The sequence below is a fragment of the Bos indicus x Bos taurus genome, chromosome 6 (assembly GCF_003369695.1).
Source record: "Bos indicus x Bos taurus breed Angus x Brahman F1 hybrid chromosome 6, Bos_hybrid_MaternalHap_v2.0, whole genome shotgun sequence".
NCBI classification, from domain to species: domain Eukaryota; kingdom Metazoa; phylum Chordata; class Mammalia; order Artiodactyla; family Bovidae; genus Bos; species Bos indicus x Bos taurus.
In genome coordinates, this window is record NC_040081.1 from 26,627,574 (window position 1) to 26,647,329 (window position 19,756).

General features: G+C 35.6%; 1 protein-coding gene across 1 annotated transcript in view; it reads left to right on the top strand.

The window, feature by feature from the left end:
* Positions 1 to 19,756, top strand: part of STPG2 (sperm tail PG-rich repeat containing 2) — a 626,162-nt gene that overhangs the window by 13,406 nt on the left and 593,000 nt on the right. Inside the window, exons 3-4 of the mRNA XM_027544018.1 lie at positions 5,607 to 5,765; positions 7,645 to 7,806. Coding sequence (XP_027399819.1) covers positions 5,607 to 5,765; positions 7,645 to 7,806 — 321 coding nt within the window. The remainder of the gene's footprint in view (positions 1 to 5,606; positions 5,766 to 7,644; positions 7,807 to 19,756) is intronic.

The following is a 19,756-nucleotide window of genomic DNA, read 5'->3' on the forward strand; positions in this document are numbered from 1 at the left end:
CAATCCCTCCCAGCATCAGAGTCTTTTCCAATGAGTCAACTCTTCGCATGAGGTGGCCAAAGTACTGGAGTTTCAGCTTTAGCATCATTCCTTCCAAAGAAATCCCAGGTCTGATCTCCTTCAGAATGGACTGGTTGGATCTCCTTGTAGTCCAAGGGACTCTCAAGAGTCTTCTCCAACACCACAGTACAAAAGCATCAATTCTTCGGCGCTCAGCCTTCTTCACAGTCCAACTCTCACATCCATACATGACCACTGGAAAAACCATAGCCTTGACTAGACGGACCTTTGTTGGCAAAGTAATGTCTCTGCTTTTGAATATGCTATCTAGGTTGGACATAACTTTCCTTCCAAGGAGTAAGCGTCTTTTAATTTCATGGCTGCAGTCACCATCTGCAGTGATTTTGGAGCCCCCCAAAATAAAGTCTGACACTGTTTCCACTGTTTCCCCATCTATTTGCCATGAAGTGATGGGACCGGATGCCATGATCTTCGTTTTCTGAATGTTGTGCTTTAAGCCAACTTTTTCACTCTCTACTTTCACGTTCATCAAGAGGCTTTTTAGTTCCTCTTCACTTTCTGCCATAAGGGTGGTGTCATCTGCATATCTGAGGTTATTGATATTTCTCCCAGCAATCTTGATTCCAGCTTGTGTTTCTTCCAGTCCAGAGTTTCTCATGATGTACTCTGCATATAAGTTAAATAAGCAGGGTGACAATATACAGCCTTGACATACTCCTTTTCCTATTTGGAACCAGTCTGTTGTTCCATGTCCAGTTCTAACTGTTGCTTCCTGACCTGCATACAGATTTCTCAAGAGGCAGGTCAGGTGGTCTGGTATGCCCATCTCTTTTAGAATTTTCCATGGTTTATTGTGATCCACATAGTCAAAGGCTTTGGCATAGTCAATAAAGCAGAAATAGATGTTTTTCTGAAACTCTCTTGCTTTTTCCATGATCCAACGGATGTTGGCAATTAGATCTCTGGTTCCTCTGCCTTTTGTAAAACCAGCTTGAACATCAGGAAATTCACGCTTCACATATTGCTGAAGCCTGGCTTGGAGAATTTTGAGTATTGCTTTACTAGCATGTGAGATTAGATAATGTAATTCCATAAATTCCTTCCACTTTTTTTTTTTTTAAATGTCTGACAACACTAAAGATAAAATTCTCAGTAGGGAAAATCTGGTCTGGTTTTATTATGGACCCACACCTGTGATTCCTAGGTCAGGGATTCTTGTGTTTGGAAGTTCTTTTTAAAACACAAAATACAGTAGGTTTGATTATCCCAAGAGTGGTAAATATGCTATTTTGAGCAAATAATGGAAGGGATGCTGGACAGAGAAAAGCAATAGATTTCCATTACGTTTCATGCTTTGATTGCCTAGTTCTCCTCTCTCTAATGCACACGACATATACACACTTCTTCCTATATATGTAGTTTTAAAAGTTCAGTTATTTTATGTATATTTTAATTAGTGTTTTGCTACTACCTGTAAAGATGATATTATAATGTCACTGCTAAATGAATCCTGGATCTTTAGATTAAGACTGCTTCTTGTTCTTGACATTCCTGTTTCATTATTCTGCAGTTTATAGATTTGAGGGTAAATATAACATGAGCTTTTATAAAGAAGTGGTTGGGAGTGTGGGCTCTGGAGCTAGACTACCTAGACTCAAAATCTGTCTCTGCTTAGTAGCTGTGAGACTTAATCTTAACCGCTTAGTCTCTTCAGGCCTTTGTTTCTTCGTCTATTAAGTAGCGGCAGTAATTTGGTAGGCTTTTTTTCCCTAAGGATTAAATATATTAATAAGCATTTAGAATAGTACCTAAAAGTACTGAAGGTTGGCCTTCAGTAAATTTTAACAATTATTAGTGTTGCCATTTTACAATAGAAAGGAGAAAGTAATAGAGGGAAAATTAAAAAAAAAAGTGACGTATGAAGCAAGGAAATATAGGTAAGGACCTGTTCTGTTTCTGTAACTGAACAAAAGGCTATAGCTTAAGATTTTTCCGTTACTCATTCCATGTTCCTTTAACACGAACTTTATCTGGTGGAGTTCTAAGCCTAGTGAGATGAATAGACTTCAGATCTAAGGTGTCTGAGTTCTTGGTTCTTAGGCTTGCTTTTTGTCCTTTAAATAAACTTGCTCTTAGCATTTTCACCGACAGTTAGAAGGCTCTGCAGGGTGTCCCATCTTCCATCCTACCACACTCCTGGTACTCTTTAGTCCTGTTTTTCTGTCCTAGTCAGCACAGAAAATTAATTTCCCCTGTCAATACACAAACCTCCTTGTTTTGTTTTCTGCTTGGTAGGAAAGAACGTTAATGATCACTTTGGTGGTTTCAACTTCCACTTCAGGGGAACATGTCTTGCTTTTCCACGAACTCTTAAAATTTCCAGAAAACTAGAGCCTAGAGCACAAAAAGCAAAACATTAAATAGTGGGACATTAGATGTAGTCACTAGAAGTGTCACTCCTGCTTCCACTCCCTGGCTTACAGACCAGACCAGCATGGGTCTATGGGCTTGCTGGTTCTGACAGTATTTCCCTCATTAAGCCTGTTATGTAATTGTAGTATTCAAAGAGGGAAATACAGTAAAAATACATAATATATAGGTTTCAAACTTGTCAAATGTGATAGTTATCAGGATGTTGGAGTGTTACTTTAAAACTGATTTTAGTCAATTCTCTTGTAATATAAAGTACAATTTAAGTAAAATTTTATTTTATTCCCAACTGGGTACATTTCTTGGATTTCAAAAGTAAGAAATAAGGAAGTGTGCTTTTTTGTGAAATGGGTGATCTAAGAAAAAGTTCTAGTATTCTCTACTTTTATCCTTAAAACTATAAGCAAATGCCTGGAAAATATTGATTTCCTTGCTTTAAAAAATGATTTATTACTTATTTACACAGTTGCTATTAAGTTTTAGAGTTTTAAGTTAAATTCTTGTAGAACTTTTAGAAGTTCAAGAAGCGTGAATTTATCATACTATTTGAAAAATAAAAGTCATTTCATTTTAAACAACAATAGGAAACATGTTTGTAATGTGACATAGGTTACATGTTATGTAAACAATATATTAGATAATAAAGGAGTAATCTTACTGGAAATTAATGGGTATATTTGGTAATTTATTTTTATACTTTTCTTTTGGAAGCATAGATTGAAATGTTGCTTTCTATGGGCAGTTAGTAAATATCATTTGAAGACTTCAAATGAAATGTTAAAAAACCCAAAATGTGGGTTGTATTTGTGAGGGCCTGCCTCCACTGCTAAATGTAGCAATAGAATACTTGTAGAAAAGTTGAAGCTTTTATGAAGGCAGAAGATTTAGGAGTTGAAATTTTTTCCCCCTATTTGGTCTTCTCTGTTTCTCTCTTCCTCTTATGGTCATTTCACTTTGGCTATGGTTGTGATGATTATTCTAAAGTTGGAGGTGGGGCATAATTTTTGCCTTTATAGCTCTTGGCCAGTTATAGGCAAAGCCGTTTCCTTTAGCATATCTGAAGTATGTAAATTTTTTTCAAGAGGAAAAGAAAAGTAGCAAAGAACATAAAGGACATTTGCTTTGTAGAAAAGAACACAAAGAAAATTAAGAAAATAAAAGAAGCAGAAGAAATAAATTTACAAAGTGCAATTCTGATCCTTTGATAATTAACCTATTAAGTCACATACTTTGTTTTGTTCATATCCTATTTCCTAGGATGATTCCCATTCCAAAAATTCAGTACAAATTTCACTGTTTTCTGGTTGTCTTCTAGCATTAGACCTGTTTCTGCAAGGTAGATACCATTTCCTTCCTTCCTACATGAGAATGGCCCCGGAGAAGGAACTGGTAACCCACTCCAATATTCTTGCCTGGAGAATCACATGGACAGAGGAGTCTGGTGGTGTAGAGTCCGTGGGGCTGCAAAGAGTCGAACGTAATTGAGTGACTAACACACACACACACACACACACACACACACACACACACACACACACAGAAGAATGGTTCTAGATATGGGGATCTATTTCCCGTGCTTATATAGTTTATGTCTTATTTTTCATTAACTAGGCCTAGTAAGAGATCTCCAAATTTGGTTTTATTTTTGATTGAAGAGATATACCTCATTAGAGCTGAATGATAGGCTATCATGTGTGATACAGTGCATGGGTTCACACTTTAGATGAGACTGTGCCTCCTATAGTGTTGAGAGATTGCTGACAATATAATAATTCATCACATAACCATAGCACATAGACAAAGCATAGTTCTCAAGAAAGACTAAGACCGCTTTCTCACACGTGTTTACATAAAATGTATTATTACTTGGTAATATGATTTTGACTCAGTTATCTGATGTATGGAAGTTCCCTTTGTAAACTCTTGTGAAATTTGTAGAATTGGTAGTTATGAATAATATGAAACATACCCTGGTTAATTTGTATGCAGTTAAAAAAATCAGATTAGAGCTATCTAAACTTCTGTTGAAGTATTCAATATAAATTCAAATTCAGTTTGAAATGTCAGATCTTAGAGACTATACTAATGGCTGTCAAAGAATGAAAATTTGGAGATCTTCTCTTCATATGATTTTATATTTTAATTTAACTTATTAAATTTTTTACAAAATCATTAATGTCTACCGTTATAGATCCAAATTCTTTAAACATAGGAATTGTGATTTTATTAAATCAGTAATCAAGTAGTGAATTGAGTATCTAAGAATAATTTGACTCTTTTTTTTTACCAAAAGAACTCTTTTGTGTATTTCTTAAACTCTGAATAAAGCCTAATAAGGTACAAACTAGAGATATGCTCAGTCAATAGTGATTGTGAACAACTGACATGAACACATCGTGTGAAAAAGTCTGTTGGTAAATTAATAACTTAAAAAAACATATCTGATCAATCAGATGCCAACAACTATGAATATGAATCATCTTTGAAATGACTGATCTGTGACTGTTTATTGAAACTAGTATGATGGAATTTTATTTGAATTAGCTGGCTTTTAGCCAGTTGATAACTTTCTGATTCTAGAGAATCCAAATATGTGACATGGAGAGTCCTGGAAGGAATCTTCCAGGACTCTCCCTGCAATAAACAGTGTTTAGAACTAATCTGAGCATAAAACCAAACTGTTGCCAGTAAAACTGCATAAACATCCCTGGAAATGTCCAAAGTGTTATTCATGAAAATAATTAATCCTAAACAAGATTGGAAGGCTTTCTTCCCCCCTGCAGTATGAGCATTTAATCTCATTTCAGAGGTTTAAATTCTCCAGAGACCTATAAACAAACATGCACTCTTTATTCTTGCTCCATAACTTTGGAGATTCCTTTATCTTTGACATCTGTTTTAAAACTGAGTGTTGCATTCTTTTTGAGTGTTCAAAGTACAGCAAATTTTAGTTTGAGTTTGCCATTAAAACTGACAGCTGTATTGTCATCCTTTCTTATTAATGTCTCATTAGAGAACTGTCTTCAGTCAAGAGCCTTAACTTTCTCAGGCTGAGTTTTAAAACTAATAATGTTCATATTAATATGTAATATTTATCAAATAGATATTGATTTAAAAGTGTTTCTTTTAATTCATGTTTTTCCTGTCCAATTTAGTGTAATATAAAAGGAGGCCAAAGTCTACAAAACCGGGAAAAGCGTTTTAAGAAGTTTATTTCAGATGGTCCAGGGCCAGCAAGCTATGATCGATCTTATCCTGGAGCATTGGCTGTCGTGAACAGGAAAACTCTGGAGGCTAAAGAGCGTCTTCAGTCAGTATGTTGCTATTTTGATTTCTGTTCCTAATTACTTTTTTTTAAAGTTAAAATAATGTAGAAATGGTATAATGTTTTATGTGATAAGTACATTTAAAAAACCTTATGGTGATAATTATCTGGTTTATTAGTATCCATATGTAGTTCATAATTAAATGAATACTCTGTTTACAAATTTTAGTTTTTTACCTGTATTAACATTTGACTTCATTTTTGCTTTTGATAAAAGTCTAATCTCTTCCAGTGTCTGAGGTGAACAAGAAGTAAAGGAGATTTTAAAAGTTGCCATAGTGATTTACATCTGTATATAGAGGTGTGTTAAGTACTGTTAATAATATAGTGAAAATTGAAACATGACTCCTGAAATAAATAAGCTTAAAATTTAGGTGAGAGAGAAATATATAGATCATTAATAATATAAGATGAAATATGACAGATGCTAAGTGAATGATCATGTGATTAAGTGCCATAGGAATTTAAAGGAAGACTGATGTATTATGGGAAAGCATAGTTTGGAGATGGTTTATAGCAGAGGTTTGTTTTGAAGCATAGGATTGCAATATCCTCTCCAGAGGATCAGTATATTTTTAATAAGTAAATTTTCAGATGACTAAATCATTTAAATGCCAGTATTTTATTTAATATTCTTATACCAGATGTGTGTGTTAGTTGCTCAGTCTTATCTGACTCTTAGTGACCCCATGGACTGTAGCCTGCCAGGCTCCTCTGTACATAGAATTCTCCAGGCAAGAATACTGAAGTGGGCTGCCATTCCCTTCTCCATTGGATCTTCCCAATGCAGGGATTGAACACAGGTTTCCTGCATTGCAGGTGAATTCTTTACCATCTGAGCCACCAGAGAGGCCCTATATTTATACTAATATTTCTAATATATGTTACTCCTTCTTGTTTTTATTTAAATTATAAAATAGTTTACATTAAAGGAAATTCTGAAAAAACAGATAATCACCTGAAAACTTCTGACTCTTAACACTGATAATTCTGTTAATTTTTTTAGTGTTAAACTATGACTTTATTGTAGTTGTTCTTTCGTCACTAAGTTGTGTTTGACTCTTTTGTGTCCCCATGAACTGTATGTAGCCCGCCAGGTTCCTCTGTTCATGGGATTTTCCAGGCAGGAATACTGGAAAGTGTTGCCATTTCCTTCTCCAGGGGATCTTCCTCACCCAGGGATTGAACCCCCATCTCCTTCATTGGCAAGTGTGTTCTTTATCACTGAGCCATCTGGGAAGCCATATGACTTTATACACTGACATATAATATTACATAATTTAAATAGCTATAGTCAAAAATTTAATTTTAACTTATATTTTTGATTTCCATTTAACGTTATATCAGATATTTTCCTTGCTACATAGTCTGCAAAATTAGGATTTTTAATAGGGCACTGGTAAGATGATTTAGCTGGGAAGGAATGAAGCCAGGAAATGTTACAGAAAAATGTAAAGTTTGTTTTGGCCTGGCAGATACTATTATTGCATAGCAATTCCACTTGGAATTGCTGATTGTTGATGTGACTGTAGAAATTAATGCCCATTTTTGAAATCACTAATACTTGCTTTACTAATCAAGATAAAAAACAGCCAAGTGAGAGAGATTCCTTACCTCTAATAGTGGCTTAAACAGTAGTTTGGTTTGTATTATGGTTATGTTACTATTTAATAATAGTTTGATTAAATTTTGGTTTATATTATGAAGACTTGAATTCACTCTTTTAAATTACTTTTACAGACATTTTTGATTTATATTGTAAAACTCATGAGGTCAATATTTAATAGTTGTCTGTTGTAAATTTTAATATTTTATTATTCATTCCTTCTCTTGTCTTTGAGTAAATAGTATCATTTTTTTTTTAACAGAAAATGTCAAGGGCACTTACAGTTTCCAGAAGTGTTTATGTTCCTTCAATTCCTTTTGGACGGTCATACGGTTATGATATTAATGAGGATGACAGTATTGTAAAACATTTACCACCTGCCGGTGACAGCACCCTAGGTCCAGCATACTATAAGCCTCAAATTGTAAGTATAGTACATTTCACATTGACAGTTGGAAGACCATTTATGATTTTGCATGTTTTAGTTAAGGTAACGCTAATTGCATAACAAATAGACCCCCAAATCTCACTGACTTAATACAGTAGAAATTCTTTTTCTTTCTCATTCATATGGGCATTTCTTGTTGATAAGAGACTTTCCTCCACGTATAGATTCAGGAACACAGGCTTATTCCATTCATGTTACTGTCATCTCCAAGGGTCTTGGTGTCATATGCATCCATCCTGCAGAAGGGAAAGAGGACAAAGAACGGCTAGTGGGTTTCTTTCTAGGCTAGGCCTGGGAGTTCGGGGCACACCGAACTTTATATTACGTTTGTATACCTCATAATATAAAGGTATAATATAAACTGCCAAGGAGTCTGGGAAGTATAGTCTAGCTATATTCCAGAAAAAGAGGAAGTAGGTTTAACTTACTAAAGTCTTCTGCTGCATTGTGTAAGCATATGCAATACATAGGTATTCTTTTCCTGAATTTGAAAGGGAAAAAGCATTTTATTTATAAAATAATTTGTTTTTAAAAAATATTTGTCTGTACCATGTGGTGGCATGTGGGATCTTTATTTGTGTCATGTGGGATCTAGTTACCTGACCAGGGATTGTACTGAGGCCCCCCTACCTTGGGGCTGTGGAGTCTCAGCCACTGGACTACCACGGAAGTCCTATGACAGAATTTGAATCTAATAAGCATTATTTATTTCATAAGTGATCATTAAAAAAGATAAGGAGTCTCTCTCTGATTTAAAATATCAAACATAATATAGCAGATCCATCTTATCCAGGTTTTAAATTTCAAATGAGCAAAAACTTCATTCAGTCAGTTGAAATGTATGCATTATCCATGAATATAGATATGTCTGGTTTTACTTCATTACAAGACTGAAGCACATTGTGCTTTGAATCTGTTGTATTTTTATACTTTTATGGGATCTGGAAGAAGTAATCCTAGTGAGGAAAATGGCAAATTTAGGGTACAGTTAAGGAGAGGCTGAAGAGACATCTTGAGCAAAGAAAAGGTATATTCAGAATTTGGCTTAGCTTTTATTCCCAGTACTCTCTAATGTTTGAACATGTTTCCATTTTTGGGTGTAGACTTAAGCACCTTGTGAAACCATTTAATTTTTGGTAACAGGTATACTGGGGAATTTTAGAGTCTTAGATACTTTGAATTGTTAAGTTTTTATTCCTAAAGTATTTTTATGGTAATTTATATAATTACACATTGACTAGTAAAAACATAAAAACAGATAACCATGTACCTACCATCACATATAATACATAATAAATTTTTATTACACTTCAATTAGCTATATTTTAAAATGTGTGCTTGCTTGCTCAATTGTGTCCAACTCTTTATGACCCCATGGACTGTAGCCCACCAGGTTCCTCTGTCCATGGGGATTCTCCAGGCCAAGAATACTGGAGTGGGTTGCCATGCCATCCTCCGGGGGATCTTCCCAAACCAGGGATGGAACCCAGGTCTCCTGCATTGCAGGCGGATTCTATACTGTCTGAGCCACCAGGGAAGCCCGTATTTTTTAAAAAATATATTATTACAATTATTACCCTGCCCAAGTTCCCTCCCTGCTTTTGTCACCCTTTGCAAAAGTAAACAGTGAATCTTTTAGTTCAGTTCAGTTCAGTTGCTCAATCATGTCCGACTTTTTGCAGCCCCATGGACTGCAGTACGCCAGGCCTCCCTGTCCATCACCATCTCCTGGAGCTTACTAAACTCAGGTCCATCAAGTCAGTAATACCATCAAACCATCTCATCCACTATCGTCCCCTTTTCTTCCCACCTGTAATCATTCCCAGCAGCAGGGTCTTTTCAAATGAGTTAGTTCTTCACATCAGGTAGCCAAAGTATTAGCATTTCAGCTCCAGCATCAGTCCTTCCAATAAATATTCAGGACAATTTCCTTTAGGGTGGACTGGTTGGACCTCCTTGCAGTCCAAGGGACTCTCAAAAGTCTTCTCCAACACCACAGTTCAAAAGCATCAATTCTTCAGTGCCCAACTTTCTTTATAGTCCAACTCTCACATCCATACATGACTACTGGAAAAACCAAAACTTTAACTAGATGGACCTTTGTTGGCAAAGTAATGTCTCTGCTTTTTAATATGCTGTCTAGGTTGGTCATAACTTTTCTTCCTAGGTGGAAGCGTCTTTTAATTTCATGGCTGCAGTCACCATCTGCAGTGATTTTGGAGCCCCAGAAAATAATGTCTGTCACTGTTTCCATTGTTTCCCTGTCTAGTTGCCATGAAGTGATGGGACCAGATGCCATGATCTTAGTTTTCTGAATGTTGAGTTTTAAGCCAACTTTTTCACTCTCCTCTTTCACTTTCATCAAAAGGCTCTTTAGTTCCTCTTCACTTTCTGCCATAAGGGTGGTGTCATCTGCATATCTGAGGTTATTGAGATTTCTCCCTGCTTGTGCTTCATCCAGCCCAGCATTGTGCCTGGTGTACAATATATAAATTAAATGTGCATGGTGTACTGCATATAAATTAAATTAGCAGGGTGATAATATACAGCCTTGACATACTCCTTTCCCAATTTGGAACCAGTCTGTTGTTCCATGTCCAGTTCTAACTGTTGCTTCTTGACCTGCATGAAGATTTATAAGAAGCAGGTCAGGTGGTCTGGTATTCCCATCTCTTAAAGAATTTTCCACAGTTTGTTGTGATCCACACAGTCAAAGGCTTTGGCATAGTCAATAAAGCAGAAGTAGATGTTTTTCTGGAACTTTCTCGCTTTTTTGATGATCCATCAGATGTTGGCAATTTGATCTCTGGTTCCTCTGCCTTTTCTATATCCAGCTGTAACATCTGGAAGTTCACGGTTCATGTCCTGTTGAAGCCTGGCTTGGAGAACTTGGAGCATTGCTTTGCTAGTGTGTGAGATGAGTGCCATTGTGTGGTAGTTTGAGCATTCTTTGGCATTGCCTTTCTTTGGGATTGGAATGAAAACTGATCTTTTCCAGTGGCCACTGTTGAGTTTTCCAAATTTGCTGGCGGATTGAGTGCAGCACTTTCACAGCATCATCTTTTAGGATTTGAAATAGCCCAACTGGAATTCCATCACCTCCACTAGCTTTGTTTGTAGTGATGCCTCCTAAGGCCCACTGAACTTCACATTCCAGGATGTTTAGCTCTAGGTGAGTGATCTAGGTGAGCTCATGATGGAGTGATCACACCATCATGGTTATCTGGGTCGTGAAGATCTTTTATGTATAGTTCTTCTGTGTATTCTTGCCACTTCTTCTTAATATCTTCTGCTTCTGTTAGGTCCATACTATTTCTGTCCTTTATTGAGCCCATCTTTGTGTGAAATGTTCCCATGGTATCTTTAATTTTCTTGAAGAGATCTCTAGTCTTTCCCATTCTGTTGTTTTCCTCTATTTCTTTGCATTAATCACTGAGGAAGGCTTTCTTATCTCTCCTTGCTATTCTTTGGAACTCTGTATTCAAGTGGGTATATCTTTCCTTTTCTCCTTTGCCTTTCACTTCCCTTCATTTCACAGCTATTTGTAAGGTCTCCTCAGACTACCATTTTGCCTTTTTGCATTTCTTTTTCTTGGGATGGTCTTGATCACTGCTTCCTGTACAATGTCACGAACCTCTGTCCATAGTTCTTCAGGCACTCTGTCTATCAGCTCTAATCCCTTGAATCTATTTGTCACTTCCACTGTATAAGTGTAAAGGATTTTATTTAGGTCATGCTTGAATGGTGGCTCAGATGGCAAAGCATCTGCTTGCAGTGCAGGAGACCTGGCTTCAATCCCTGGGTTTGGAAGATCCCTGCAGAAGGAAATGGCAACCCACTCCAGTACTCTTGCCTGGAAAATTCCATGGATGGGGGAGTCTGATAGGCTACAGTCTGTGGGGTCGCAAAGAGTCAGACACAACTGAGCGACTTCATTTTGAATGGTCTAGTGATTTTCCCTACTTTCTTCAATTTAAGTCTGAATTTGGCAATAGGAGTTCATGATCTAAGCCACAGTCAGCTCCTGGACTTGTTTTTGCTAACTGTAGAGAGCTTCTCCATCTTTGGTTGCAAAGAGTATAATCCATCTCATTTTGGCATTGACCGTCTGATGATATCCATGTGTAGAGTGTTCTCTTGTGTTGTTCAAAGTGGGTGTTTCCTATGACCAGTGCGTTCTCTTGGCAAAACTCTGTTAGCCTTGCCCTGCTTCATTCTGTAGTCCAAGGCCAAACTTGCCTGTTACTCCAGGTGTTTCTTGACTTCCTACTTTTGCATTGCAGTCCCCTATAATGAAAAGGACATCTTTTTTGGGTGTTAATTCTAGAAGGTCTTGTAGGTCTTCATAGAACCGTTCAACTTCAACTTCTTCAGCATTAGTGTTTGGGGCATAGACTTGGATTACTGTGCTATTGAATGGTTTGACTTGGAAACGAACAGAGATCATTCTGTCATTTTTAAGATTGCATCCAAGTACTGCATTTTGGATTCTTTTGTTGACTATGATGGCTACTCTGTTTCTTCTAAGGGATTCTTGCCCACCATAGTAGATATAGTGGTCATCTGAGTTAAATTCACCCATTGCAGTCCATTTTAGTTTACTGATTCCTAAAATGTTGATGTTCACTCTTGCCATCTCCTGTTTGACAACTTCCAATTTGCCTTGATTCATGGATCTAACATTCCAGGTTCCTAAGCAATATTGCTCTTTTCAACATCAGGCTTTACTTCCATCATCAGTCACATCCACAACTGGGTGTTGTTTTTTTCTTTGGCTCCTTCTCTTCATTCTTTCTGGAGTTATTCTCCACAGATCTCCAGTAGCGTATTGGGCACCTACCAACCTGGGGAGTTCATCTTTCACTGTCCTATCTTTTTGCCTTTTCATACTGTTCATGGGGTTCAAGGCAAGAATACTGAAGTGGTTTGCCATTCCCTTCTCCAGTGGACCATGTTTTGAATCTTTACTACATTTAAATAACAAATATTGTTGTAAATGGTATCATCTGGTATGTAGATTGCTTCCTATTTCACTTAATGCTGTATTTTCTAGATTTAACTATATCAATATATTTTATCTATTTTATTCATTGTTCCCAGTTAGTGAATTTCTTTTTTTAAAAAAAATTTATATGTTGAAAAAATTTAAGATTGGGAGAAAAGTAACAAGAATAATACAAGTAATTACTATATACTTTTCACTTAGATCCTGCAGTTAACACTTTATTACATTTTCTTTGTCATTTCCTCCATATTTATTTCTATCCGTATTTTCATTAAGCAATTTGAGAGTACTGCATTTCAAACATTATGCCCCTTTATACCTAAATACATTAATGTAGAATTTCTAAGAACAAGAATCTCTATTATGAGCACAATAATGATCAAAATCGGAAAAATTTCATTCATATAATGTATCATCTAATCTATAAGTATTTCTAAAGTATTGCTAATTATCTCAATGAAGTTCTTTAAAAATGAGTTTTAGTCTAGAGTCTTAATCTAGTATTATAAGCCACATTTAGTTGTGTCTCCTTAGATTCCTTTAATTGGGAACAGTTCTTCAGTCTTTCGTTGTGTTTTGTACTCTTGACTTTTTAAAGAGTACGGAGTGTTTATTTTGTAGAATATGTTTCCATTGTGGATTTGTGTATGTTTTATCATGATTAGGATAAGTTTATCTTTTTGGCTGGAATGAAAGTGATGTATCAGTGTATCACATAAAGAGGGATAGGATGTTTACTTATCTGGTAATTGGTGATGTTAACTTGAGGGGGTGTCTTCTAGTTTTATCTACTGTAAAGTTACTATTTTTAAAAATTATAAATATTTTGGAAAAATTACTTTAAGAATGAATATATATGCTGTTCCTTATCAAACTCTCACCTATTTAACATCCATTGATGATGCCTGAATCAATTTTATTGTGATATTTATTAAATTATGGTTTTCTAATTCTATATTTTCTTTTAACATTTTTTGTTGGCATTTTAAAGAATGGCTTTATGTTCTTTCTCTTTTATGTATTTATATCAGTATGGGTTCTTAAATTCCTGTTTTACTCCAAAGGTTATAATTTACTGCTCTCACTTTTTATTTTGAAGTTAAAATTATCTAATGTTTGACCCTTGGGAGCTCTTTAAATCTGCTTACTGTGTTTTTGACATTCATTGAGCATTTCTTTATTTTATGGCACAATAAAATGCACCAGACCCATTTTGTTTTTTTCCCTGCCCCAGTTGTTCAAATCAGTCATTTCCTCAAGGAACCCGACTTTTTTAGTAGAGAATAATATTTCAAAACAATATCAGTACACTAGGTATGTTTAGGATATCATTCCTTCTAGGCCATCTCAATGGACAGAGTTATAAATCTGTACTTTTTATTACTTATTAAAAACTTTGAGCTTGTATTGATCTGATTCCAGTTCAATGCCACATGTTTATTCCAGTATCTCCTTTGCCATATTTGATCTCCCTTCTCTCACATAACCTGGCTCACACTGTTCTCAGTATAGTTACTTATTTGCTTAATCTTGTAAAAGACTGAAAATGGTTTCAGGATTGAAAACCATTTTGAGACTGGAGAAGGTACAAAGTTCTTACCTCTATGTGACCATGCGGTTCTATACAAGTGGGAAGTGAAAGCTCAGACAGACTTATAAACTGCCAACTTGAATGTTCAAGGTGTGTTTTAACACATGCGCACAGCATGTCTGCAAAGGTTGGAGGCTTACTGGAAGGACATTAAAAACCCCTGTCCAGCCATTACCCGGCCAATTAGCTAACCAGACTGACTTTAGTGAACACACATGACAGAGAATGCAGAATTTAGAGAATTATTTCAGGAAAATCATAGAACAAAACAAACAAAAACAGAATTAGGGGCAGGAGGGAGATTCTGATTTTTGATTTTCCTCATTGAATTATCTCAGATGTCTGGTTTACAACATAATTATGAGACATACAAAAAACAAAAAGTGTATGATCCATATGCAGGAAAAGAAGCAATTGTTAGAAACTGTTCTTGAGGAAGCCAGGATGTTGGACTGGCTATTAGATAAAGTTTTTGTATCAGCTAATTTAAATACAGTCAAATAAATAAAGGACTTGGGCTTCCCAGGGTGCAGTGGTAAAGCATCTGCCTGCCAATGCAGGAGACACAAGAGACATCAGTTCAGTCCCTGGGTCAGGAAGATCCCCTGGAGTAGGAAATGGCAACTCACTCCAGTATTCTTGCCTGGAAAATAGCATGTACAAAGGACCCTGGTGGGCCACAGTCCACGGGATTGCAAAAAGTTAGACACAACCGAGCAGCTGAACACATGAAACATCAAACATACTAACATAAACATGGTGAGAGTCAAAGAAAGAAAAAGGGCAGAGAGAATATTTGAAGAAATAATAGCTTGGAAACATCCCAAAGTTGATGAAAAATAATCTGCACATACAGGAAGCTCAATGAATTGCAAGTAGTATAAATTCAAAGAGATGCACAGCTAGATATAACACAAAATGTTGAATACCAAAGACAATGAGAAATCTTGAAAGATGCGAGAGACATGACAAGGAATCCCTAAGAAGACTAAGAGCTTACTTATCAGAGAAAATGGAGGCTGGAAGGCAGTGAAGTGATATATTCAAAGTGCTTAAATAAAAATCATTGTTAATCAAGAATTCTATAGTCAGCAGAAAAATTCTTTGAAAATGAAAGCAAAATTAAGATTCCCAGGTAAACAGAAACCTATAGACTTTATTTCTAGTACTGAAGTTCCTCAGGATGAAATGAAAGTTTATTAGATAATAGCTCAAATTCTATTTAAAGAATTAAAATACAAAGGTGAAGGTAAATAGACAAGCTGGTATGATTTTATTTTTGGTTTATAATTCCTCTTTTTTGAAAATTTCTGTTGATTGTGGAACATAATAGAGATACATTATATGTTCAAATACAGATATTCTAAGACCTGATAGGTTGCTCCGTAAAACTTACGAAGAACCAACTTACCTCTGGTAAAAAGGAGAGTAAGGATTTTGAGGTTATAGGTACGTCTCCTGTTCGCACCCTGAGAATCCCCATTTCTTTGTGGCCACGTGGCCTTTTTGTCCCAAGGTTATTTTGCGCCCCCCTCTCTATGCCGTACCTGGTTTTCCAGGCCTTGACTGGCCTATCATCCTGTCAGTCATATAAAAAGAGTTTTCATCAACAGATAGTGCTATTATCTTAGATATTTGAGTAAGATATGCTTAGAAGAACAATGGAGATAGTTCTGTAAAAATTGCACTGGAATGAATGGCAGTCCTGTGGTCTGATACAAGTATATTCTGCCCAAGGTAAAGGACAATGATGAAATGTAGTGTAATAGAACTGGACTGCCTGGGTTTCTTTCTTTGCTTTTCTGCTTAATAGTTACTTGTCTTTGACCAAGTTTCTTCAGCTCTTTATGATGTTTCCTTATCTAATGTATCCTGGGAGAAAACTTTGATCTAGTACATTGAAATTATCAATAATATTTCTTTTTCACAATAGTCATTGGTCCGTGGTCTCAGCTTAAACAGTTCTCTAGTCTTAAATCTCAAAATGTTATTCTTGTTTTAAAATTGTATGTTTTATATATGCTATTTCTTTGTTTCAGAAGAATATATCATCTATTAAAAGGCTTGAATAATGCCTCCACGCTTTCCTAGGTGTATAAAACCTTTTTCACATGTGAATAAACATTAACATATAACTTTTGATTTCTTTTTGGTTAAATTCTTATTTATAGAAGAGAAAAATAAGAAAACATAATTTTAATAGGTCAAATTTATCTGATGCCATGTCTTAGTAGTTACTGAGTCAGTTCAACTTGTATTTATTAGAATAAAAAATCTAGATTGAATTTAAGAAAACATGTTTGTAGAAACATAGATTTACATATAAATTAAATACATAATTGTTAAAATTCAAGAAGATTCAACAAAGCATAGCTGGAGTAGCTTAGTAGCTGGAGGCTTAAATTTCTTGTTTATTCTTGCAAAAAAAAAAAAAAAATAGGTGCCTCACAGACTATTTTCAAATTGATACTGTAGAAATGTTAATTCAAGTATTACCCAAATTTCTGATAATTCTGTATATTTCTTTAGCTGCTTTGTGAGCTTATACTATATGTGGGCTCAGTTTCCAGATGTAAATATTAATAGAAAATTGAGAAAATAATCCAAGGGATAGGTAATTATTGTGATTATTCACTGAGTCATTGAAATAACATCTGCTGAAGGTATTTTATATACCTTAACTATGGAAGTACCTGTAAAGTTAAAAGCTATATAAGACTCAAGCCACCAAATAATTTTCAGCTATATTTAATCTATAAAGGGAAATTCTGTATGTTATTTTGTATAACATTTTGAATTATAAAACTTGACTTCTTTCTCTTTTTAAAAAGAAGAGCCCAGGGAACTATTGGAAATTTGCTTTTCAGAGGTGGATTTTGCAAACAGGGTTTTGCGGCTAGAATTATGACACTTACATACTTGCTAATAATAACATGTTGGGAACTACCTGCATGCTGCCACACTGGAGTGCAGTCTATTAGTGTTTGAACTGCTGCACCTTGGGACTTGTAATTCTTCACAAATTCTCTTTCTTCACTTAATTATGGAAAAGACATGAGGAGAAAGTTTCATAGCCGCTTCATTTATTTCACTGTCAGTGAAAATGGCAGTCAGTAATTCTTCAAGTTATATTACATCATTCACTTAAAATAATGGAGCTCCTTGCTGAGTTTGCTTCAATTAAGTCATATTTTATTTGCTAATGATTTTACAAGTTAACAATGTCCTTGAAGGACGGTATTGTCAACACATCTCGACGTAAAGAGAATGTGATACAGAACTAAGAGTATGTCAATTTATTCTTTATTTTCTGTCTGTGTTTTAAAAAGACTTTTAAATTAATTTTCCAATTGAACATTTACGTGAGAACTGCAAAGGTTAGTGAATTAAGTAGTTCACATGGTTTAAATGAAATAAATTTCAGTGTATACACAGGAAAAGGATTTTGCTGGTGTCTTGAATGGTGTGTGTGTGTTTAAGTATGTTTGTGTGTGCATAATCTTTCCTTCTGTTGGATTAGTTTTAAGAATTGTTAAATAGTTAACCTGCAAAATCCCAATGATTAACCTGAAGAAAGCTTCTTGGACCTAATTCTACTTGATTATAATTTCTCCTGAAATGCTATGTTGAAGCAGTTACTATAAAACTAACATTTTTTCAGTTCAATTCAGTTGCTCAGTCATGTCCAGCTCTTGACTGCAGCACGCCAGGCCTCCCTGTCCATCACCAACTCCTGGCGTTTATTCAAACTCATGTCCATTGAGTCGGTGATGCCATCCAACTATCTCATCCTCTGTCATCCCCTTCTCCTCCCCTCTTCAATCTTTCCTAGCATCAGAGTCTTTTCCAATGAGCCAGTTCTTCACAGCAGGTGGCCAGTATTGGAGTTTTGGCTTCAGCATCAGTCCTTCCAATGAATATTCAGGACTGATTTCCTTTAGGATGGACTGGTTGGATCTCTTTGCAGTCCAAGGGACTCTCAAGAGTCTTCTCCAACACCACAGTTCAAAAGCATCAGTTCTTTGGCTATCAAATTTTATAGCCTCAAATTTTTTAGGCTATAAAAATATAATGTTAAGGATGGTTTGTCGAAATGCTCTGTTTTAAAATATGAGTTTTATTTTTAAAAATCTATAAGCTATAGCAAATCAATAGATACACTCCTGCCTGAAAAATAGAAAATATCTGGCACATCTAACCTGGCTATATTATATTAAAAGAGAGTTCTACATTTATTTTATTACTTATTATGCCTAAAATCTTCACAATTATGATATTTTGCTTTATTTCAAAGTAAAAATAAAGTACAACACAAATGAGAAAACTTTCTTTCTGACATCAAAACTGTATATGTACTTTAAAATCCATGCCTCTATTAAGTAATTTCATTTGAAAGGTGGTCTAGAACATATCTTAGCAAAAAAAGTGTTGTATGGCTCAGCGCTCTTTCCTTTCTGAAGCCCTCTGGGGTGCAGTAGTCTTCAGAGTTGCCATTGACCCAAAGGAACAGGCTGCTTTGTAGCTACTCTAGTGGCTAACATGGTTTTTGCAGGACTCCTCTTTTACCATATGCTGCTCTGTTGGTCATGTCAGGCTGTGCTATTTTTCTGTGCTATTCTGCTAGGTGTTATGGTGTTTGTCTTTGCACACTAGACCCAAAGCCTTTGGATGGTCTGACTACCTTTATTTCCTTTCTTAATTTTTTTTCAATTTTATTTTTAAACTTTACAAAATTGTATTAGTTTTGCCAAATATCAAAATGAATCCGAGAGGTGCTAGAGTGGTATAAGCTCTATGTGTTAGAGAGATTGGTGGGATAGCTCTTTTAATTTTTATTTATAGCTCTGTTCCTTCTAGGATTGACAAGGATCTGGGCTTGGGAATCATATATCAACCTATTTATAATAATGTCATCATCTTGATTTGGTGCTTTATAGAGTGTTATAACTACATAATGTGTTCAAGCTAAGCATCCCTAGTGAAGAAGGGAAATACTTCTCTGCTCTTTGCATTGTAGTTTGTTAGAAGGAATCTGTATACCAATTAGCTAAGCACAGCAAGATGACTTACAGTTTGAAATATTACTAGTGGAAATAAGGATCAATCCTTTTTATTTATGTAACAAGTTTTCCCAGGCTTCATTGGATTGTGGGTACTAAAGAGCGTCACAGTTATGTTAGTAAGTCAAATATATGCATATTGTCTCCTCCTGTTGATGTGGTGGAACTGAAGCCTTCTTCAAAGTTCTCCTTCACAGAAGCTTCTAGAAGGGCTGTCTCAACTATGCTCCTGAACAAGTCTGTTTCCACTGAGACAGCTTCTCCTGCCCC